The following is a 25,317-nucleotide window of genomic DNA, read 5'->3' as shown; positions in this document are numbered from 1 at the left end:
AGATCGAAACTTGATCCTGTACCCTAAACAAATCATTTTGTGAATCCTTCTGTCCTGAATTCTGGACAACCAAGGTTCCTGAAAGCAACACAGACGTCCCCCCCACCCTTGAAAACAGGGGATGGCGTCCCCCCCCAGGCAGAGGTGGACTGGGCCGACGAACCAGCCTGACTGCCCTTGATCTTACCTGACCATGACTTCTCGTTACCACCTGAGAACGTGAAGGACTTCCCTTTATCCTGTGCCCCGAAGGCACGAAAAGACCCACGATGAGCCTTAACGGAAGGGCCCCGTCTAGCGCGGGGGGATTTACCCACAGAGGCCTGGGGCAAAAGTACTCTTGCCCCCCGTAAGCCCTTTAATGAACTCATCTAGAGTGTCCCCAAAATGGCGATTACCCACATAAGGGACATCAAACAGTCTTTGTGGGGGCGTGGTCAGCCGACCAGCTTCTTAGCAACACAAGGCGGCAGATCACAACCCTGACCGCAGACAGCCGTGTGACCAAAGGGGCCTCATTCAGGGCCGTGGCACACCAGGACATCACGGCCTGGGTCACTTGAGCCACCATAACCAGGGCAGCCGGAGATACTGACTCCGTCTCTAACGTCATAGTGCCCTGGTCCATTCTGCGATAGCTTGGGAAACCATCCCCGAAGCGAACACAGATGTGAGCAGGGAGCCCGCCATCAAGTAGATATGGCAGGAAGGCGTACCCCACGCCTATCTGCCGGATCCTGAAACACCGGGCAGTCCTCCACGGCAGTAAAGTGGATTTTCTAGAAACAGTGAGGTCCATCGTAGGTGACACCGTCCAACGGTTATCAACAGGATCCGCAAAAAGATAACGGTATGAAACCGCTTAGGTACTGTCAGCATATGCGTAATGCGACGCCACTGGTCGTTCAGTTTTGTTAAACTCCTCGGGACAGGGGGAAAAAACCTGACCCGACTGCTGGGCTGTGTGGGACCGGAAGTAAACCTGCTTACCCGACAGGGAGGGTGCATCATCAAGATGTAAAGTTGTCTGTGGCAACCTAATTGGGCTCTGAGTCAGAAGACTGCGAGGGCATAGGCCGTTTGTGATAAGCGCTTCGAAACAGCAGCAGATCCACTTTGGACGCCAAAGTCGCAAAAGCAGCATATAATGAAGCCATGGAAGAGGATTCAGGAGTACCTGAAGCCACAACCAGGTCTGTGGGGAAAAAGTTACCCTGGGAGTCCATTATTGTAATTTAAAATTAATGGGACGCTGGCCCTTCAAAAACGGCGGTTCCCGCGGACCCCCACCGCAACTTGCACTACCTGTGGAGCCCCTTCAGAGAAGGTGATAGCCACCAGAGATAAACATGATAAATGCCCGAGAAAACAGTAAAAATCCCCCACAGTGTCAGTGTTTTCCATACGCTGCTCAGTGAAAAGGAGAGGAGGTAGGAAGTAACCTCAACCCCTAGAGGCCTATGCCCGCCCTGAGCCACAAAAAACGGTGCCTAATGAAAGTCAAATGGGAGAAATCACAGGCAAAATGGCTGCCGCCCTTACTAGGTGTTTGCACACACCCAAGATGGCGCCCGATCAGCACCAGAACAGGGAGCTAAAATGGCTGCTGCCCTTACAAAGAGCCCAGCCAGCCTGCCCTGACCCAAGATGGCGGCCACGCTAAAAGGCGCCAAATAAAGTCCACAATCACTATCTGGCTGCCACAGGGAACTGCAGAGAGAACACCTGGACGCTACAGAGTCCCCCATGCCCCCCAGGTACAGCCAGTGCACCGCACAGCGCCCTCAACAGGGCCAGGGAGGGAAACTTACCATGCTGGCCAGAAGAGGGATATCACAGAGACCACCAGCACTGCCATCCCCTAAGAGTGGGCCCACAGAACCCCCCTACAGGTCCTAGTCCCAGGGACAAGGGGGTAGTAGTACTCACCAGTCCAGAATGCGGGCACAGCTCGGGAGGTCTGACACGGGAGACCTCCCACCCTGAGTGGGGGTGCTGTCAGCCAAGGAGGGATGCTAGCAACACACGGTCATTCCAGAGTTGAGACACCCCCCGGTGAAGATGGACCTCTGCAGGCTCGTCCCCATCCCGAGGGGCACTGTCGTTGCGAGGCCAGGGCGCACCAGTGACCTGCGACTCCATAATGAGCTATATTATCCAGTGCGGGGCCCAGCTCTGCTGTCGCTTGTAGTCCTCCAGGAAAATTCCCTGACTAACGATAGTGAGAGAAAATAAAAAGCTAATTTCAAAAGAAAAAACAAAGAAACAGACGCTAGGTCCCATCATGGAAGAGCTAGCCTACTCCTGACGCTAGGCAGCATAAAACTGGAGTGCAGCTCCTAGTGGCTCATGGGTAATAGCTGAGGAACAGCCCCCTAGAGATGTGATGTGTAAAGGCTTTTGTTTGTTAACCTTTTACTTCCTGGCCTGCTCCTGTCCATTACCCACTAGTGCAGGTTAACTGAACGAGCGGCGACTGTCAGGGGACATAAGAGAAAAATGGCTACCCATGCATTTCAATGGGAGAACAGAAAGCATGAATACACTGCAAAATGGCAGCCCCCACAGCGTGCCATGTGGTCTCCCGGACCCTCCAAAAGGGTCCCAGACATGAGGGATCAGAGGGTTCCTAGGCAGGGACCCCACCAGGACAAGGCCACCCCCAAAAAAAGCCGCTGCGGCCGCAATTTTTACCCCCCCCCCCCCCGGAAGTAGGACCTATAATGGGTAGGAGAAAAGTGGAGGGAAAAGGCCTAAAATCCCAGAGGCCAGGGGAACCGAGGGAGCCCCGAAGGGCCGATTATTCTAGGGAGGGGGCCCACGTCCACCCCGAGACCTCCAGATTATTGGGGGGGGGGGGGGGGGGGGAGACAGTATTACCATACCACGGTACCAGGTGGGCGCCACTACGCAGATCACCTCCCACCCGGGGTGGGGGTGCTGCCAGCCAGGGGGTACGCTGTGACTCAGGGCGTTCCAGGTCGATCGCGCCCCAGCTAGACTTGTCCACTCGTAGGCTCGTCCCCATCCATCGGGGCTCTGTCGAGGCGAGGCCTAGTTCTGGACTATAACCTGCTCACGCTCGTTGGACAGGCTGAAAGACCATAAGGATCTAGAATATCCAGTCCGAAACCGGCCGTCTGTTGCTTATAGTTCTCCAGGAACTCCAACTAGTAAAAAAAAAAAAAAAATCACAAAATATCAAATTTCCCTATTATAACCAAGACCGAAGTCCCAGCAGGGAACTAGGTCCTATTCCTCCAACTAGGCAGAAAACTAGAGGCTGTAGCAGAATGTGTGGGGTTATGCCTGCAGGGACAGGCGTTTTAAATCTTTTTCCTGCCTAGTGCTTATCCCTGATTGGAGGAGCATAACCCAATGGTCTAAAGAAGATATGGAGCTGCGTCTGTCTGATGAAAGATAGAGAAACCTTGCCCGACTTGCGAGTGCCAAAAGACACCTGCATTCCTAACGGTGTAGAATCCGCAATCTTTAAGGTTTCCCGCACTGACAATAAGTGCTTCCACCAGCATGCTTTCCCATGCGGCAGCTGATGAGGATATATACTCCTCGCTTTTAGAATGCGAACACGCAGATCCACCAGAGTGGTATGCGTCCGCGGTGACCACATCTACCTCAGAATCTGAGGATATTATAGAGGCAGGTGAAGGCATAGGACGCTTTTGGCTAGTGGCATTTTTTTAAACGAAATCCACTTGACAACAGGATTTCCAAAACTGCTGTTAAAGCAGACAGGGGCTGCAACCCGGAGGGTCTGTAGGCGATATTTGGTCCTGGGACCCGATAATCACTGAGTACAAAAAAAAGCAGTGTCACTTTAAGAAAAGTTGCAAAAGACGTGATACACACCGCTGCACCAGCGGTACCACAAATCCCAGCCCTAACACAGCCTGTAGCAGGGTGAGTGAGGAATACCTACAGGGTCCCCAGGAACATACCACCAAAATGGTTTGGAGGCTACAGGAACGTTCTGTGCAGAGATGAGGAACGTTCTGTGCAGAGATGAGAAACGATCTGACACAGGAACAGAATAACACCTGGGTCATGCCTAGAGACCCTAGCTTCTCCCTTGCTGTCCAGCAATTGTGGACTTCAAGAAAATGGCCGCCACATGCATTCCTATGGGGAACTACCAAAACATGGCCACCCACGCATTTCATTGAGAAACTTTTACATTGATGCAGAGCAAAAAACTACAGCAAAATGGTGGCCCTCACATCGTGCCATGCAGTCTCCAGTACCCCCCAGGGGGAGAGAGGGGGGGTCATCAGACAGTGGCATCGGGGGTCCACAGGAGGAGACCCCGCCAGGATAAAACTCCCCCCCCCCGCGCAGAACCGCTGCAGCGGCCGCAATACATCTGCCCCGAGACTGCCAGAGAAATGGGGGGACACTTACCATACCACGGTATCAGGTGGGCACCACTCCGAACAGACTACCTCTCCACCCGGGGTGGGGGTGCTGACGGCCAGGGGGTACACTGCGTCTCAGGGCATCCCAGGTTATGTGCGTCCGCTCTGTCGTGGCGAGGCCTAGTGCTGGACCATAACCTGCTCACGCTCGCTGGCCAAGCTGGGAGACCTTAAGGATCTAGTATATCCAGTCTGAAACCCAGTCAGCTGTTGCTTGTAGTTCTCACAGGAACAGTACCTAAAAAAATAAGTCTTACAAAAAGGTTCCCAAAAAAAAAAAAAAAAAGCTAAGACCAAAGTCCTGGCAGGGAAGTAGGCCCTACTCCCAAACTAAGTAGAAACAAACTGAAGGCTATAGCAGAGTCTGTGGGTGTATGCCTGCAGGGCCGGCCCCATAGGCGTGGTAAAGCTTTTTCCTGCCTAGTGTCCTACTTCTGTTGAGGGCAGCATAACCCAATGGTCAAGAAGAATATGGAGCTGCATCTGTCAATGAACGATAGAGAAAATCTTTTTAAAAAAAAGACAAAAATGCTAGGACCAGAGATCTCAGCAAGGAACTAAGTCCTTACTCCTGACTAGGCACAAATAACTGAGGGCTTACAGCAGGAAGTAGGAGTATATCCCATAGGACTGCCTCATAGGCGTGGTAAAGTTTTTTCCTGCTTAGTGTCCTACTTCGGAAGGGGGCAGCATAACCCCGTGGTTAAGAAGATTCTGGAGCGGTGCTCGTCAATGAGCGAAAGAGAAATTCCATTTAAAAAGAAAACATTGCCAGGATCAGAGATCCCAGCAAGGAACTAGGTCCTTACTCCTGACTGGGCAGGAAAAAAAAAAACGGAATTTTTATAAAATCTTACCATAAAATTCCTTTCTCTGAGTCCGACAGTCGCCGCCCATTCACACAGTCTTCACTTATGGGGTATTGACTTCATCTCCACAGGAGTTTCTAGGCATAAGACTGGTAAAAGAACAATAAATCTACATAGTCACACCCATGGGGGCTGTCCTACTAGTCCAATACCCCCCTGCAATAGCCAACCCAATTCAGTTTGGTCGCAAGCAGTGAAAGTGTATAAAAAAGACCCCAAAAAGAGGGGCGGGGGAGGCGACTGTCGGAGGACTCAGAGAAAGGAATTTTACGGTAAGATTTTACAAAAATTCAGTTTTCTCTTACGTCCTCTGACAGTCACCGCCCATTCACACAGTCTTCACTTATGGGGATGTCCCAAAGCAGTGTAGACATGAGGGGTGGGCAACGCAACCGCCAGAAAGGCAACGTAGTACCCACGTCAGAGAAAGGAACCTTACATGTACAAGAAGGTAACCTTCTGGGTAACAAATACAAAGGCTCAACATGAGCAACAACCCAGGAAAACAAATAACCAAAGGGGAAAAAACCCCAACAGCCAGGAACCCGGATAAAACTAGGGTTCCCTAAGGAACAGAGCACTTTGTGGCCAAAAGATACATCAGCTGATGCCAGAACATCAATTTTGTAGAATTTTGAGAAAGTGTGCGCCGACGACCAAGTTGCAGCCTTGCACACCGAGGCCTGATGCCGATAGGCCCAAGACATACTCATCGACCTTGTAGAGTGCGCCTTGACAGGGAAGGGAGGAACCCGTTCCCGCAACTAATAGGCCTGTATAATGGTCTGTCTTATCCATTTGGCAATGGTTGCTGCAGATGCAGCCAAACCCTTCCGAGGTCCCTCAGGAAGGACAAACAAAGAATCTGATTTCCGAAAGGATTCAGTCGACGACAGGTAGACCCTGATCGCCTGGACAACATCCAAGGCATGCAAAGCAACCTCCTTAGGATGCTTGGGATACGCGCAAAGCGAAGGTAAAACAATGTCCTCATTGAGGTGAAAATCCGAAACCACCTTTGGAAGAAAGGACGGGTTAGGTCGCAAGACCACCCTATCCCTATGAACCACCAGGTAAGGTGAGCGGCAAGACAAGGCCGCCAACTCTGACACCCTGCGAGCAGAGGTGATCACCACCAAGAAAGCCACCTTTTTTGATAGCATAGGCAACCGAGATTTCCCTGATGTTTTCAAACGGGGAACTCTGTAACACGGACAGAACCAAGTTCAAGTCCCATGGAGGTAAAGGCTCCTTCCTAGGAGGGGCCAAGTGCCGCACACCTTGAATAAAGGTGCGAATTAAGGAATGAGACGCCACAGGGCGCTGGAAAAGAACAGCCAGGGCAGAGACCTGACCTTTAATCGTGGCCAGCGCAAGGCGCTGGTCCACCCCAGTCTGGAGGAAAGCTAACACTCGACACCGAGTAAGAATGAGGAGATAAACCCCTGGACTCACACCAGGCAAAATAAGCTTTCCAAGTACGGTAATAAATCCTACCAGAAGAGGCTTTCCTAGCCTTGATCAAAGTAGGAATAACCTCTGAGGAGAGACCCCTGTATCTCAGGACCTGGCTTTCAACAGCCAGGCCGTTAAAGCCAGCGACTGTAAAGCAGAATGGAAGATCGGTCCCTGGGACAGCAGATCTTCTCGCATTGGCAGCCGCCACAGAGGCTCCACGGTCAGGTGAACGATGTCTGCGTACCAGGATCGGCGTGGCCAGTCCGGCGCCACCAGAATCACCACTGCTGGTTTCCGAGGCCAACCTGCAAAGGAACCTGGACAACTGAATCGGAGGAAAGGCATATATCAGACGATACTGACGCCGGGGCACCACCAGCGCATCCGAGGCGTCTGCCAGAGGATCGCGCGTTCTTGCCACGAACCTTTCCACCTTGTGGTTCAGCCGAGACTAACAGATCCACATCCGGGGATCCCCACTTCGCACACAGCATTCAAAACCCCTCGGGGTGTAGGGACCATTCCCCCTGGTCCAAGGTCTGGTGGCTCAGATAGTCGGCCTGCCAGTTCTCCACACCCGGAATGTGAACTGCCGACAACGCCGGGACATGAGTCTCGGCCCAAGACCGAAAACCGGTTACCTCCTGGGCCGCCCGGGCACTCCTGGTGCCCCCTTGGTGGTTGATGTAAGCCACCGCAGTGGCATTGTCCGTCTGAACCCGCACAGGACGGCCCTTGAGGCGTTCCGACCAATGGAGCAGGCACAGCCTGATTGCTCTCAATTCCAAAATGTTTATCGGAAGGGAGGATTACTCCTTCGACCAGGTGCCCTGGGCAGACAGGTTGCCCAGGATGCCTCTCCAGCCCGACAGGCTGGCATCCGTGGTCACTACCGTCCACAGAATTGGCCAGAAGGATTTTCCTGTCCGACACCGCCGGGGACTGAAGCCACCACAAGAGATCCATCCTGGTCTGGTGACTCAGAGACACCCTCAGGTCCAAGGACTGAGGCAGTCTGTCCTACCTGGCGAGGATCTCCGCCTGGAGAGATCTCGTGTGAAACTGGGCAAATGGTATCTCCTCGAAGGCTGACACCATCAACCCCAGGGACCGCATACAGGTCCTGAGTGACGAGGAGTCGTTGTCCCTGAGGGACCGGACCTCGTTCTGCAGAGTCCGGAGCTTGTCCTCCGGCAAGAACACCTTTGCTTGAGCAGAGTCCAGAAACATCCCCAGATACTGGAGACGAACCAAAGGCGACAAGGTCGACTTCTGAACGTTGATCGTCCAACCGAACTCCTGAAGCGCCTGGACCGTAGTGGACAGATCACGCAGCAGGTCCTGACTGGCACTCGATCTTAAAAGGAGATCGGCCAGATATCCCAAGACCGCGATGCCCTGTGCCCGCAACAGGCGCCAAGACTTGGTAAAGACCCTTGGAGCCGAAGCGAGACCGAAAGGCAACGCCACAAACTGATAATGGTCCTCCGCGATAGCAAAGCGGAGGTACCTCTGATGACCCTCGAAATTGGGGATATGCAGATACGCATCCTTCAGGTCTATGGAAGCCAGGAACTCTCCCGAATTCAGGGAGGCCACCACTGAACGGAGTGATTCCATGCGGAATTTTTTTAACGCACACGAAGCGGTTCAGCGATTTTAAGTCCACAATCGGACGCACTTTGCCCTCCTTTCTGGGCACAGTGAACAGATTCGAATAGTAACCCCGAAACCTGTCCCGATGAGGCACCGGGACAACCACCCCCTGAGCGAGAAGATCCTGCACCACCTGATGCAGATCCTGTAACCGCCCTGGGGTCAAATGAAGATTTGAGAGAAAGAATCTGTTTGCCGGCCTTGAAAGAAATTCGATCTTGTACCCTGACCGAATGATTTCCTGAACCCAAGTGTCCGCGATTCGGAGCAGCCAAGGTTGTAGAAAAGAGGGCGCCCCTTCAGGCAGAGGCGGACTGAGCCGCCGCACCGGCCTGGCCGGATTTTTGTTTACCCAACCAGGGCTTCTGGCCACCTTGGCCCTTGAAGGCTTTCCCCTTGTCCTGCGCCCTGAAGGCATGAAAGGACCCTTGAGTAGGTTTAAAGGATGGGCCCCGCTTACCACGGAAAAACTTGCCCTTGAGATTCTGGGGCAGCAGAGTGCTCTTACCCCCAGGGACACCCTTAACCAATTCGTCCAAGGATTCCCCAAAAAGGCAAGACCCCGCATAGGGGATGTCAGCCACCGTCTTCCTGGACTTCTGGTCAGCCGACCAGCACTTCAACCAGATTAATCGACGGTTAACCACAGCGACACTGGACAGGCGTATTGCCAATGGGGCCTCATTCAGAGCCGCATCGCACAAATACATGACCCCATGATGAATCTGCTCCACCATGACCACAGTAGTGGCAGGGGCAGAGTCGGCCACGAGGGTGCGCTTGAGTACCGTGGTCCAATCCGCCACAGCCTGAGCCACCATCACAGAGGCAAAAATCGGCTTGAGCATGGAACCCGCCACCGTGTAGGAATGACGGGCAAGAGACTCCAGTCTCCTATCAGTAGGATCCCGAAACACCGGGGAGTCCTCAGTGGGCAACAGGGTAGACTTGTTCAACCTGGCCACCGTGTGATCCACTTGAGAAGGCACACACCAGCGCGCAGCCGTAGTAGCCGCAAAAGGTTAGAGAAGTTGAAACTTCTTAGGCACCATGAAGTTGTGCTTCAAATTACGCCATAGCTCAAATTACGCCATAGCTCAGTCACCTTATGAAATTCCGCGGGGCAAGGAAAAATTTGTGCCGTCTTGCGGGTCCCTGTGTGTTCCAAAAGAGGACACAACGCCCGGAGGAGTAGGCTCATCCTCCAAATGTAGTGTTTCCTTCACTGCTAGGATAAACTCATCCATAGCTGCGCGTTCCTCGGGTGACCCGGGGGGGGGGGGGTGGGGAGTTATCCACCCCTGCGTCCCCTGCCTCCCCCTCAGACTCTTGCGGGTCCTGAGAAGAGCGAGACCCTGAAAGGGCCACGCTACCTACAGCAACCATGTCACACTCAGAATCAGAAGAAAAGGAAATCCTAGGCCTTTTCCTAGCAGCACGTTCAGACATCAGCACATCCATTTTTGGCGCCAAAGTTGCCACAATAGCAGCCAAATTAGTCTGGTTAGAGGACGCAGATGACCCTGAATCCCCCACCAAGGCTGGCGGGAATTTGCTGTCCTGTGATTCCATAGCAGAAAAGAAAAAGTTTTTTGTTTGTTTTTTTGAACCTGGCCCTTTAAGTGCGCTGCGGAGCCCTCCCCAGCACACGGCTATAAGACTGTGATATACAGAACCCCCACAGGGACAAAACTGACCAGGCAAGGCACACAAGGCAAGGCAGGAAAAAGAAACGCAGGACAGAACCCCACAACGTGTTACCAGCTCCTTCCGACTCTCCTGTGAAAAAGGATGTCACCGCTGGAGGCTGAGCCAGGCTGCAGGCCAAGGGTAAATGGATGCCTATGTAAACTAATGGGAGGCTTCGGGAAGATGGCCGCCGACATGTGCTCGGAACGATCGCATTGCTACACACAAGATGGCGCGAAAATACACTACATAGCATGCTGCAAGAGTGCCCACAGCAAAGCCAGACATGCTGCCCACATTAAAAAATGGCGGACCGGCGGTGCGTTACCACGCAGCGGTCGCCGCCAATGTCTGCATCCTCAAGCACCCAAAGTGATATGTAGGATAGGGACCCCCAAAAACCCCACACAGCGCAGCTGTGAGAGAAAAGCGCCCCCGCAGGGACTGGAACAGGGAGCCCAAAAAAGGCACAGACACAGGGAACACCACAGACACACATGGACTGCCGACCCCAGACTGAGGCCCCACATAGAGTGTACTTACCCGTACCGATGGCGTGGGGTGCCTCAGATCAAGCAGGAAACCGCCCACCCTCAGATGGCAGGGGAGTGCCGCCAGCCAAAAACGCAGGACACTATGAATGCACGGACGAACCTATGCTGTGTCCAGTGAGGTAGCCACCTCACATGGCTGCATCCCGGACGGACAGGGATGGGTCGTTTGAGGCCAGGGTGAACACATAGACCGCGAAACGCTCGATGGCGGGCTGGGATTCCATCCGACCCTCTGTCCTGGAGAACCAGGACGGTCAGTCCGATTCCCAGCTCCGCAACGCCGTCTTCAAACGAAGATCTAACTAAACTATCGCTGACAAAAGAAACAGCTAGCAATGTAAAGAAAAATGACATTTCCAGAAAATAAATCATAACGAAAAAGAGGAAGGCTGAGACTGTAGCCCCAGCACAGGGAAGCCTATCCACTCCTAATCTAGGTAGAAGAAAAACTGAATTGGGTTGGCTATTGCAGGGGGGTATTGGAATAGAAGGACAGCCCCCATGGGTGTGACTATGTAGATTTATTGTTTTTACAAGTCTTACGCCTAGAAACTCCTGTGGAGATGAACTCAATACCCCATAAGTGAAGACTGTGTGAATGGGCGGCGACTGTGGGAGGACGTAAGAGAAAACTGAATACTTATTGCAGAGTGTAGGAGTATACCCCCTGGGACTGCCCCATTGGCGTGGTCAAGATCTTTCCTGCCTAGTGTCTTACTCCTGTAGGGGGCAATATAACCCCCGTAGTCAAGAAGATGAAGAGCTATGTCCGTTAATGAACGAGGTCATCCAGGTAGCACAGCAATCCCCCGCTGACGTAGCAATGCCTGAACTGGGGCCAACACCTTCATGAAGACCCCAGGAGATAGGCGAGACAAAAGGCCACAAACTGATAGTGCTCCTCTCCCACAGCAAAGCAGGGGAAATGCTGGTGTCGGGCACATATTGGAATGTGCAATTATCGGATGTCGATAGAGGCTAGAAAATCCCCGATGCCAGAACCAGGACAATCACTCTCTAAAGCAACAGGGCCTGCACCGCCCCAAAGAAAGCTTGCACTTGGTCTGGGGACAGACGCACATTGGACGGAAAGAACGAAACTATCTTGTAACCGGAGAGTACCACTTCCTGGATCCATGTGGTGTTTACTAAGATAGTCCACGGGTTGAGAAACAAGCAAAGACTTTCCTTCCACCCTAGACGTGTGTTAGGGCGCACCTTCATGCTGGAGGAGCCTTGACAATCTCATCTTCTTGAGAAGGGACTCTTCAAAGGGGAACATCACCTCAAAGTGCTTAGGAACCACAAAGGGGCATTTTGGACACTCCCAATCTTTATAGACAAGCTTGTCAAAATAGGGGGAATAAGAACACTTGACGTGCGGATATGGCTTGTAGGTGCCAAAGGGAACAGGCACCTCCATCGCAATCTCATCTGCAGGCTCTATTTTTAAATTTCCTGCACAGATGTAATCACTGCGTCAACTAGCACCTTCTCGTGCGCAGCTACAGATGTAGAGGAAATCATTCCCTCTATCTGATAAAATCAGGGAGCATTGCTACAAACCCCACAGGGTGGGCCACGTCTGTGGCGGCAGAGTCAGATTCAGGATATGACGAGACAGATGAGGCAGGAGAGAGCGGGAGCTGCTTTTTGATAGCCCGCCGCCCAAAGGCCACCTTCTTCCAAGAAACAAAGGACCCCAGGACAGCAGTCAGTGCATCAATGGATGGCTGGGACCCCACTGGACCTGCTGCCTTCGTGAGGGGGGTTAGGTGGGGAAACATGCTCCTGAGACTCCATAAAGTAAAAGGGGGGAAACCACCACAAAAAGTGTCTAGCACCGCTATGGGATACCCCTACCGCAACGGTAAGACCGTCAGGCACCAGAAAGCAGAGCACCCCACAATCTGTAGCAGAAAGAGGGGGAAAAACCCCAACAGACTCACCACCCCACCAAAGTAGCACTGGTCTGCACCAGAAATAGCTCAGCATCCACATGCGGCATCCAAGGGAATAGAAAACCCAGGAGTTAACGCCAGGGGAAAAGGCTGAGTAGCCCACCAGACTAGCACAGGTCTGCACCAAAGATTGCCAGTATCCACGTGCTGCATCCAGGGGAAAAGGAAACCCAGGAGTCAACCCCGAGGGAAAAAGAAGGAGCCCCCACAGCCAAAATCGCCACCCAGCCTAGAGGTTCCACTGTCATGGCTGCTGCTCCTAATGCACGCCATACCAACCAAACCTGGCTGCACAGACTACACAAACATGGCTTCTGGTATAGAGATTCACACAGGCCCCCCCAAAAAATATGGCACAACAACGGGAAAAGTGTGTGAACCATACCAGGAACAAGGGGGGTACGACTCCAGACGGAACCACTGCTACTCGAGCCAAGGTCCAGTCGTATGAGACCTCTGTACTTCAAAACACCTCTCAATGCATAGTAACGCAAGTAAATTTCCATAAAGTGCAACATACGTAAAGGCCGAAGAGCTTGAAAGGGAAGCCACACTCTTCTTATAACTGCATGTAATTAACCACTTTACGGCCACCTACCGCAGATTTACTGCGGCAGGCAGCCGCTTCTGGGCGAAGCGACATAGGTCTACATCGCTCACTCTCAGGAGGCGGGTAAGCCGATGTGTGTGTCAGACGGCTCCGATTGCCGCCTGACACCCGCAATCGTTCCCAGCTTGAGAGAGAAGAACGGTCAGCTGTTGTAAACACAGATGACCGTTCTTCTCCCTGCAATGACCATAGAGCCCATGTGATCCTTCTATATAGGATCACATGTCTCTGTAGTCATTTCAGAAGCCCCCCCCCGTTAAAATCACTCCTCTAGGCTCACATTTAACCACTTAATCACCCATAATGTTAACCCCTTCCCTGCCAGTGTCATTATTACAATAACAGTGCATATTTTTAGCACTAACTACTGTAATAATGTCACTGGTCCCCCAAAAAGTGTCAAAAATATCAGTCAAAGGTCTGATCTGTCCCCTGCAATGTCGCAGTCTCGTGAAAAAAAAAAAAAAAAAAAAAATCGCAGATTGCCGCCATTAGTAAAAAAAAAAAAAAAACAAAACAAAAAAAAATAAATAAAAATGACAAATCTTTCCCGTAGTTAGTAGACGCGATAACTTTTGCGCAAACCAATCAAAATACGCTTATTGCGATTTTTATCTCAAATATGTAGCAGAAAACAAATTGGCCTACAATATTAAAAATTTTGAATTTTTTCCTTTTTTTTTGAGAATGTCAGCAGAATGTAAAAATTTTTTTTTTTTTTTTTTTTTTTTTTAATCACAAAATAGTGACTGGTCATTAAGGGGGCAAATCCTTCTGGTCTTAAAGTGGTTAATCTATGAAATATTAGTATTTAAACAAGTATTTTTTTCAAATTGCAGTCCTATAACGTTGGCAATTACATACCAACCAAATAGTTAGACGTGAGTTGCTCACCAGATAAAAACTAAAGTTTGCTTGGTTACAGTGAATAAACCTTACATGACCTTCACCATATTTAAACGTGGAATCCATATAAATTGGCGCGACTTATTCTTACCACTATCAGTTGAACCTTCTTTCTTGGAACGCATTTTCCTTTTTCGCCCACGTTTCCCTTTCTTGTGCATTGACTCCCCATCTCCTCCATTTTCACCTTCAGTACCATCAGGGCCAGTGCAATTATCTGAATGTCTTGACATTGTATTCTACAGAAAAAAAAATATATATTGTAGAACAACCTTTCTTAAAATAACTTTAAATACAAGAATACATGCAATATATGCATACAAAATACAATGAAAGATAAGTATAAAAACTTACCTAAATACAAACTTAAGGATATATGAAGAACAAGTGTGAGATGATGTTTTATATTTATATGTGGGGTACCTGGATTTAAAGCATATCTAACCACACCCATCCAAACCATCCAAAGAAATAAAATAAATATATATTGCAGCTTATCAGTCCTTAAAATGTGAAGGATTGCATTCATTTCATTCTCTAAGGTTTACTACATTTTCTGAAGGGACAGAAAAATGGCAGCCGGTCCTCTTCAGCCCCCGGATCCCGTCGTAACTCGGACATCTTGCGCTCTCAGCCTCAGAGCGGGCCGTTTCCCAAGATGGCGCCGGCGAGACACAAGGGGGAACACAGTGAGGACTCTCTCCCCAAATCCGAGGATCTGGTAAGGGATACTGAGCAGGAGAATCATCCCCTACAGCTATTTGAAATGCACAAAATTGCTGCAGACATGAAAAATAAGTTTTCCCTGGCCATTACAGACCTTAAGGCTGAAATTCTAACATTATCTGATAGGACCACTGAAAATGAAAGGGCCGATGGTAAGAGAGACAGAGCAGTGGAACACATTGAAACTTATCATCCCATGCCCTCCACCTCATACACATGAACAGACATTTTGAGGACTTGGATAACAGGGGTAGAAGGCAAAATATCCGTGTCCGGGCTCCCACCCTGAGTGGGGGTGCTGCCAGCCAAAAGTGGTACGCTGCGACTGAGGACGTTCCAGGTCGATGCGTCCCGGCGAGGCATCCGCTCGTAGGCTCGTCCCCATCCACGAGCCTCCGTCGTGGCGAGGCCTGGGCGGACCATAACCTGCTCACGCTCATTGGCCAGGCTGGGAGACCGTAAGGATCTAGATTATCCAGTGCAAAACCGCAGTCGGCTATCGCTTGTAGTTCACCAGGAGGATCCCACTGTCACTAGCTAGCGATAGTGAGTGCAGGAAAAAACTGAATTTTTGTAAAATCTTACCTGTAAAATTCCTTTCTCTGAGTCCTCCGACAGTCACCGCCGCCTCTAAGTCATCACTGTTGGGTATTGACTTCCGCTCCGCAGGAGTAGCTAGGCATAAAGACTTAGTCAAAAGAACAAAGGCATTTGCATATACACACCCATGGGGGCTGTCCCATCCGGTCAATACCCCCCTGCAGTGACCACTCCCAACTCAGTTTGGTAGCATAGCAGTAGGTAATAAGAACCCCAAAAGAGGGGCGGGGGCGGCGACTGTCGGCGGACTCAGAGAAAGGAATTTTACAGGTAAGATTTTACAAAAATTACGTTTTCTCTTACGTCCTCCGACAGTCGCCGCCTCCTCCAAGTCATCACTGTTGGGATGTCCCAAAGCAGTATAGACAAGAGGGGTGGGAGACGCAACCGTAGAAAAGGCAACGCAGTACCCACATCAGAGAAAGGAACCTTACATGCACAGTAAGAGAACCTGCTGGGCAACAGAAAACAATGCTCAACAGGAGCAAAAGCCCAGGAAAGCAAATACCAACAGCCATGGACCCATAAAAAAAACAAGGGTCCTTCATGGCACTGCCGCACTGAGAACCTTGCGGCCAAAAGAGGCATCAGCTGATGCTAAAACATCTACTTTGTAGAATTTGGAAAAAGTGTGCACCAACAACCAAGTCGCAGCCTTGCACACCTGGGCCACCGAGGCCCGCTGCCAATAGGCCCAGGACGCACTCACAGATCTGGTAGAGTGCGCCTTAACAGGGAAGGGTGGAACCCGTTCCTTCAAGGCATAAGCCTGTTCAAAGGTCCGTCTGATCCATTTGGCAATAGTTGCTGCAGATACAGCCATGCCCTTCCGAGGTCCCTCAGGAAGGACAAAGAGGGAATCCGTCTTCCGAAAGGATTCCGTAGACAGGTAAACCCTGATCGCCCTGAAAACATCCAAGGAATGCCGAGCAACCTCCTTAGGATGCTTAGGCTTCGTACAAAGCGAAGGCAGGACAATGTCCTCATTAAGGTGGAACTCAGAGACCACCTTGGGAAGGAAGGAGGGATGCGGACGCAAAACCACCTTATCCTTGTGAATCACCAAATACGGAGAACGGCAAGAAAACGCTGCCAGTTCCGATACCCTGCGAGCTGAAGTGATCGCCACCAAAAAAGGCAACCTTTTTAGACAGCAGAGGCAACGTTATCTCCCTTATGTTTTCAAAGGTAGCACGCTGTAACACGGACAGAACCAAGTTCAAGTCCCATGGAGGTAAGGGCTCCTTCCTGGGAGGAGCCAAATGTCGCACACCTTGAATGAAGGTGCGAACCAGGGAATGAGACGCCACAGGGCGTTGGAAAAGAATAACTAGTGCAGACACCTGGCCTTTTATCGTGGCCAGCGACAGGCGCTGGTCCACCCCCGACTGGAGGAAGGCCAACACTCTCGACACCGAGTACGAGCGAGGGGAGAACCCCCTGGACTCACACCAGGCTAAATAGGCCTTCCAAGTACGGTAATAGATTTTACCAGAGGAAGTTTTCCTCGCCTTGACAAGGGTAGGGATGACCTCAGGGGAGAGACCCCTGTCCTTCAGGACCTGGGTCTCAAGAGCCAAGCCATTAAAGCCAGCGACTGTAAAGCAGGATGGAAGATCGGACCCTGAGATAGGAGATCTTCCCGCATTGGCAGCCGCCACGGAGGCGCCACTGCCAGGTGAACAATGTCGGCGTACCAGGACCAGCGTGGCCAGTCTGGCGCCACCAGAATCACCAGGTGCGGTTCCGAGGTTAACCTGCGGCGGAACCTGGATAGCAACTGAATCGGAGGAAAGGCATACATCAGACGATACTGATGCCAAGGGGCCACCAACGCATCCGAGGCGTCCGCCAGAGGATCGCGCGTTCTTGCCACAAACCTTTCCACCTTGTGGTTTAGCCGAGATGCGAACAGATTCACGTCCGAGGATTCCCACTTCGCACACAGCCTTTGGAAGATCTCCGGGTGTAGGGACCATTCCCCCTGGTCCAGGGTCTGGCGGCTCAGATAGTCGGCCTGCCTATTCTCCACACCCGGAATGTGAGCCGCCGAGATTGCGGGGACATGAGTCTCGGCCCAAGACAGAATGTCGGTCACCTCCCGGGCCCTACCGGTGCCCCCTTGGTGGTTGATTTAAGCCACCGCGGTAGCATTGTCCGTCTGTACCCGAACAGGACAGCCCCCAAGACGGTCTGACCACTGGAAGAGACAGAGTTTTATCGCTCGCAATTCCAGCACATTTAATCGGGAGGGAGGATTCCTCCTCCGACCAAGTGCCCTGGGCAGAAAGGTTGCCCAGGACTCCACCCCAGCCCGACAGGCTGGCATCCGTGTTAATCACCGTCCACAACAACGGACGGAAGGACTTGCCTTCCACCACCGTCGAGGACTGGAGCCACCACAGAAGAGCCAATCTGGTCTGACGACTCAATGAGACACTCAGATCCAGGGACTGAGGCAGTCTGTCCCACCTAGCCAGGATCTCCGCCTGGAGAGACCGCGTGTGAAACTGGGCAAAGGGTATCGCCTCGAAGGCCGAAACCATCAACCCCAGGACGGGTTGTCCCTGAGGGACCTGAGCTCGTCCTGCAAGGTCCGAAGCTTGTCCTCTGGCAAGAACACCTTTGTCTGAGCAGAGTCCAGAATCATTCCCAGATAGGGAAGACGAAGCGATGGAGACGTCGATTTCTGAACATTGATGGTCCATCCGAACTCCTGCAGCATCTGCACTGTGGTAGACAGATCGCACACTAGGTCCTGGCGGACACTCAATCCCAGAAGTAGATCGTCCAGGTAACCCAAGACCGCAATGCCCTGTGCCCTTAGTAGGCCCAGAACCGGCGCCAGCACTTTGGTAAAGACCCTTGGAGCCGAAGCGAGACCGAAAGGTAACGCCACAAACTGATAGTAGTTTTCTGCGATAGCAAACCGAAGGTACCGCTGATGACCCTCGAAAATGGGGATGTGCAGGTATGCATCTTTCAGATCTATCGAGGCCAGGAATTCCCCTGGGCTCAAGGAGGCCACCACCGAACGGAGAGACTCTATACGGAACTTCCGAACGCGCATGAAGCGGTTCAGCGCTTTCAGGTCCAGAATAGAACGCACTTTGCCCTCCTTTCTGGGCACAGTGAACAGATTTGAATAAAAACCCCGAAACCTGTCCCGATGAGGCACCGGGACAATCACCCCCTGAGCAAGCAGGTCCTGTACCGCTTGGTGCAGGTCCTGCAGACGCCCCGGAGGCAAATGAAGATTTGAGGGAAAGAATCTGTCCGCCGGCCGGGAAAGGAATTCGATCTTGTACCCCGATCGAATGATTTCCAGAACCCACCTGTCCGAAATCCGGAGCAGCCAAGGTTGGAGGAAACCACGCAAACGTCCCCCCACCCTGAAATGGGTGAGGGCGCCCCTTCAGGCAGAGGCGGACTGACGCGCCGAGCCAGCATTGCCTGACTTCTGCTTGCCCGCCCAGGGCTTCTTCTGGGCGCCCTGGGCCTTGAAGGGCTTGCCCTTAGATTGGTTCCGAAAGGCACGAAAGGACCACTGAGTGGATCTAGGCGCAGAACCCCGCTTGCCACGAAAGGACTTGTTCTTCGGGTTCTGGGGCAGCAAAGTCCTCTTGCCCCCCGTGACTCCTTTCACCAGGGTATCCAACGCCTCGCCAAAAAGGCGAGAACCAGCATAGGGAAAATCAGCAACTGTTTTCCGCGAGGACTGGTCAGCCGACCAGCTCTTCAGCCAAATCAGTTGCCGGTTAAGTACCGAGACACTAGATAGGCGTGCTACTAAAGGGGCCTCATTTAAGGCCGCATCACACAGATACATGATTCCTTGATGGATTTAATCAACCATTTCCAGCCGGGCAGGCGGAACATCATCAGACACGAGGTTGCTCCTAAGCACCTTAATCCAATCAGCCACCGCCTGAGCCACCAAAACGGACGTGAAAATGGGTCTGAGCAACGAGCCCGCCACCGTATAGGAATGGCGGGCTAGAGACTCCAACCGCCGGTCCGTGGGATCCCGAAAAACCGGGGTATCCTCAGAAGGAACCAAGGTAGCCTTGTTTAACACGGCCACAGTGTGGTCCACCTGTGGAGGCACACTCCATCGCGATTCCGTAGCCGGAGCAAACTCCTACTCCACCGTGCCTCTGACACGGTCATACTTCGGCTCGGCTCTCCTGGATCCCTGTTTAATGGTGTAGGCAACAGCCTTCCCATTTTTCATTGATACCTGAGCCTGTTGTTTGGACTCCAGCCACACACAGTTTCCTATGGATGGGACCTTGTGAGTTCTATGCAAACTGAGAGTGGTCTACCCCTCTAGATACAGGTCTCTCTGACCTTACAGAAACCCGTTCACCACATATACCACCTAGTGGACACACAGGGAGAGTGCCGAGTCTGCCGAATTGGTTTTAATTTATGCATGCAGAATTGTTCACATACAGACAGAGGACTATGCAAAAATTCGTGTGCAATTTTTCATATTACCCCTGAAGAAGAAGCGAATAGGTTCGAAACGCGTTGGGTATTTGCTCGTGAACCCTATTGCACGTCTCTATAGCTGTACTGTATTGCATTTTCTGCCCGTGTACATTCTATGTATGTGTTCAATATTTGTTGTTTTTAGACTCCTATTGTTATTTAATAAAAAATTTTGATATTTTTTCTTAAAAAATTCTATACTCATTCTTTTCATACTACCTTGAGTGCCTTAAAAGTCCCAACCCCTTAGGGGAACCCCTTTCTTTTGCTGTAGCCGGAGCAAAGGGATAAAGCAATTTGAACCCGACTAGGCACCAGGAATGGATGTTTTAACGTGCGCCACATTTCATTTACAGTGTAATGAAACTCAGCGGGGCAGGGAAAAACCTGCGCCGACTTGCGGGTCCTGTGTGTCCCAAAAGAGGACACAATGCCCGGAGGACTGGGCTCATCCTCTAAATGCAGTGTTTCCTTAACAGTAACAATTAGTTCATCCATGGTTGCCCGCTCTTCAGGTGACCCCGGGGAGGAGGTATCAACCCCTTCCACTTCTGCCTCCCCCTCAGACCCCAGCGGGTCCAAGGATGAGCGAGACCCTGAAAAAGGCACGCTCGCAGCAGCCATATCACCATCTGAATCAGAGGAGAGAGACAATCTGGGCCTCTTTTAGCAGCACGTTCAGCCATCAGCATTTCCATATTTGACACCAAGGTCGCCACTACAGCGGCCAAATCAGGTCTCAGAGGGGCCACAGGGGAACTGGGGACCCCCACCAGAGCTGGGGGGAATTTGCTGTCCTGAGAATCCATTGCTCAAGGTCACAAAACAGTGCAAGAAAATTGGTACTGCCCCTGTAAGACCGCTGCGGAGTGCACAGCCCACCGCTACAGCGACAAAGACCCCCAAACAGGAGAAGAAAAAACTGGGCCAGAAGCGACAATTACAGAAAAATATTGAGAGAGATAACCTGCAGAGCCCCGCAGAGTGTTGCACCGATGTCCTGCTTCAGTGGAAAAGGAAGTGCTGTCAGAGTACTTATAGGCTGCATGACTCAGAGAAAATGGCTGCCCCATAGGATTGCATGGCAGGCTCCGGCAAAATGGTCGCCGGACATGCGGTCGGAACGATCGTTCTGTCAACGCATAATGGCGCCGGGTGGCGCCAAAAACAGCATGTAGTTTTGCCCATAGAGAAGCCAAACATGCCTGCCACTCCTAAAATGGCGGACCGCACGGTTTTACCCCGCTGCGGCCGCCACACACACAGTCTGCACCCTCAACAAGCACCGAAGTGACACAGGGAAGGGGACCCCCAAAAACATACCGCAGAGCATGCACAAGCGATCCCCGCAGGGACCGCATCAGGGAGTCACACAGGCACAGACATGGGGGACACAGCAACACAGGACTGCCATCCCAGACAGAGGTCCCACACAGAAGTACTTACCTGTACCAGATGGCGTGGGGCGCCTCTCAGAACGGAAAGCCGCTGTCCTCATCTGACAGGGAGTGCCGTTAGCCAGGGACATGACACTGCAGCATCGCAGATGTGTCCTGTGAGGTAGCCACCTCACGGCTGCATCCATGCTGCGAGCAGGGATGGGTTGTTCATAGTGCCAGGATGAACCACGGCTGAACGCTCGATGGCGGGCTGGGGGTCCATCTGACCCTCTGCCCTGGAGATCCAGGGCGGTCAGTCAGAATCCCAGCACCCCATGATTCATTTTCTTCCAAAGAGTCGACTAAAAACTAAAAGCTGACAAAATTAACAGCTAGTAAAGTAAGAAAAAACTGACATTTTCAAAGAAAATCAAAGAAAAGATAAGTTAGGCTGAGACTATAGCCCCAGCACAGGGAATCCTAACTACTCCTGACGCTAGGCAGAAAGAAACGGAGTTGGGAGTGGTCACTGCAGGGGGGTATTGACCAGATGGGACAGCCCCCATGGGTGTGTATATGCAAATGCCTTTGTTTTTCTGACTAAGTCTTTATGCCAAGCTACTCCTGCGGAGCGGAAGTTAATACCCAACAGTGATGACTTAGAGGCGGCGGCGACTGTCGGAGGACGTAAAAGAATAAAAAACTGAGACCGAAGTCCTAGCAGGAAACCTAGGTCCTACTCTTTCATTAGGCAGTAAGAAACTGGTTTGAGAGCACCGTGTGTCTAGTGTTATGTCGTGGGGGACAGCCCCTATGGCCGTGTCAGGTGAAATTTTCTTCAATGCCTAATCTAATCCTGTAGATGGCGCATAACCCAAGGGTAAAGAAGCATAAGAGCTGCGTCTGTCAATGGATGATACAGAAATCCCCTTGATGAAGGGATGCCACCATCCAAAATTTCTGAACCCACACAAAGCGATTCAGGTCCTTGAGATTCAAGATCGGACAAACCTTGCCCTTCCTTCCTGGGAAAAGTAAATAGATTTGAATAAAATCCCTTAAAAACGGGACAATTAGTCTCTGTGAAAGCAGATCCTGCACCGTAAAGGCCCTGCAGCAGATTCGGGGACAGACAAAATAACCTTGCCAGAGACAAGGACCGAAACTCGATCTTGTAACCGAACTCGTGGATCCATTTGTCTTGAATGAGCGGTCCACGGGTTTGGAAAGAAGCAAAGATGTCCCCTCATCCCAGACACGGGTGAGGGCGCCTCTTAAGGCAGAGGAGGGCTTGTCTGCGAAACTAGTGGAACCCGCTTTTGATTTGCAAGCCCAGGGCCTCTTGCAGCACCCCGCAAAGTGACGGGTAGACTTTTGTCCCTTGTCCTACGAGCCCGCAGGATCAAAGGGCCATTTATGAGCCGAGAAGTAGGGACGTTTACGACGAGGCTCGATGCTCTTGGCAACCTGTGGAAGCAGAGTACTCTTACCCTCCGTAAGACCTTCAATGATCTTTTCCATAGAAGCACCGAACAAACAAACAGTCTCTTACAAACGGTAGATCAGTCAGCACCTTTTCGGAAGCCTGGTCAACCAAATCAAGCAGGGGAGGATCACCGCAGTCACAGAAACTCTGCCAGCCAAAAGGTCCGCATCCAAGAATGCATCACAGGTGTACTGTATTCTCTGTATCAACTGATCAGCCATCTCCGGAGGATGTTGACCCCCTTCCATATCCCGGGGGAAGTGTTTTGCCCATTCCGTTAAGGCCTGGGAGACCAAGGTTATAGCAAACACTGGCCTCAAAATTGAACCCCCCACGGTGAAAAGGTATCAGACCAAAGCCTCAGGCTCTCTTTTCCACAGGGTCCTTAAAAGACAGGGAATCTTCAACTGGAAGAAACGTGGTCTTATTCAATCTGGATACATAAGAATCCACTGCCGGTGGAACCATCAGCTTCTTCAAGAGACTCCCCAAAGGGATATCGCCTAGTGATAGGCACTTAGGTATTCCAACCCTGCGTTTTGGGGATCCCCACTGACTAGCGACAATCTCCTCAAAATAGGCAGCAAAAGGGAACACCTTAGTAAGCTTGGATGGTCTACGGGTGCCAAATTGCACTGGCTCAAACGATGCAGCATCAGCTGTGTCCTTCAATTTGAAAGTTTCTCATACGGATACAATCAGTGCCTCCACAAGTGCCTTTTCATGTGCGGACGTAGTGGAAGAGGAACCATCCTCACTGTCAGGAGCCTTCAGGGTGCATGGACACCAACCTAGTGGGTTGACTCGCGTCCACGGCAACCAAATTCACCTCAGAGTTTGTGGAGGCAGAAGATACAGGTGAAGGCGGGGGGGCGCATATTGCTAGGCCGCTTTTTAAAGGCCATGGTGTTGAGTTGTTAACTTTAAAGTCAACACAGAGGACAAGGGGGCACTCTTTACAACTAGAGGAAAACAGATTTCGTCTCCAAATACGGAAAGGTTTCTTCACCGTAAGAGCTGTGAAAATGTGGAATAGACTCCCTCCAGAGGTGGTTCTGGCTAGCTCACTAGATTGCTTTAAAAAAGGCCTGGATTCTTTCCTGTGTGGACTTAATTTAAGTGGGCACTAATATTTATAGGTTAAGTTAATCCAGGGAATATCAGATTGCCACTCGGGTGATCAGGAAGGAATTGGTTTCCCCTGCTGTAGCAAATTGGATCATGCTTTGCTGGGGTTTTTTTCTGCCTTCCTCTGGATCAACTGCGGGTATAGGATTGTGTATATGAGATTGTATGGTTGTGTTTCCATTACTGTTTTTTTTTTTTTTTTTTTTATTGGTTGAGCAAGATGGACTTTTTTCAACCTGATTAACTATGTAACTATATCAATCCCTTTGACACAAGTGAATGTAGGACCGCCGTCATGGCCACAAGGGTAGACTGAGAACCAAAGGGTTCTGAAGCTTCTGAGAGAGGATCGAGTGGCGATACCTGCTCCAGGGACTCCATGGTAAATCTGGAGGCCACCCTTAATATGGAAAAAATTGTCATGAAAAACCCCCCTTAAACCGCTAACACTGTGGTACTGCAAGTCCCAGCACACCAGCGGCGCTGCTATGGCAGATTAAGGAGTTCTATACCTGCAGGGACTCACCACCACCTGCCAGAGGTGGGGGACTTGAGTCACATGACTTGACTTAAGTCAGACTTAAGTCACCAGTTTGAGGACTTGAGACTTGCTTGACTAAAATTAATAAAAGACTCGACTTGACTTTGACTTGGTATTCATGACTTGAGACTTAACTTTGACTTGAGACATATGACTCGAAATGACTTTACTTTAAGTTATTAAATATTTGCATTTTTCTCAAGATGTGTTAAAGCAAAAGTAATGTGCCGGTTATGACACCACAGTCACTTAAAACACCTCAGTGTGTTCTGATTTTTAGGACACTGGCTGTTTAACAATGGAAATACTTAACATGTTTTTAGTGACTGTGGTGTTGAAACATGACCGGACGAAGGATTTTGAGCTGTTTGGGCATTCAAAGTTTTTTTTTTAATATGCCAAGAAAAAAGCACTAAGCAGTTTTGTTAATGTTGAAAATAAAACAAAACCTTTCCTGACCACTGACTATTAACCGATTTAAAGTGGAGTTCCGGCCTCAAAAACGACTTTGGGCCATCCGCTTGCTGACATTCACCTGCAAAGAAATGGATAGTCCAGATTTTTTTTCTTTACTTACCTTGTTTTTGAAGAAAGTATACTTACCTTCCTTCTACTTCCTCTCTCTGCGCTCCCAGGAGTCAATGCACCTGCACCATTCCCTGCTAAACAGCTTCTGGGCATGCTCAGAAGCTGTGCAGGAATGACGCGCCTGCACAGCTTCTGGGCATGCCCAGAAGCTGTGCAGGAATGACGCGCCTGCACCGGAACTGACGACCGGGACCAGTGCAGGCGCATTCTGGGACTAAGAGGACACCGAAGAGGACGCC

The 25,317-nt window shown here is 51.0% G+C and overlaps 1 protein-coding gene across 3 annotated transcripts in view; it reads right to left on the bottom strand.

Annotated features, from left to right (window-relative positions):
* The window catches only part of CTCF (CCCTC-binding factor), a 299,523-nt gene that overhangs the window by 44,959 nt on the left and 229,247 nt on the right, over positions 1-25,317 (bottom strand). For all 3 annotated transcript variants that reach the window (XM_082270324.1, XM_082270323.1, XM_082270322.1), the window contains exon 9: positions 14,228-14,375. In XM_082270324.1, the coding sequence (XP_082126450.1) occupies positions 14,228-14,375 (148 nt within the window). The remainder of the gene's footprint in view (positions 1-14,227; positions 14,376-25,317) is intronic.

This window comes from Pelophylax lessonae, assembly GCF_965119305.1.
Source record: "Pelophylax lessonae genome assembly, chromosome: 10".
NCBI classification, from domain to species: Eukaryota; Metazoa; Chordata; class Amphibia; order Anura; family Ranidae; genus Pelophylax; species Pelophylax lessonae.
The sequence above is the reverse complement of the archived record's forward strand: the minus strand, read 5'-3'. Positions and strand labels throughout refer to the sequence as shown.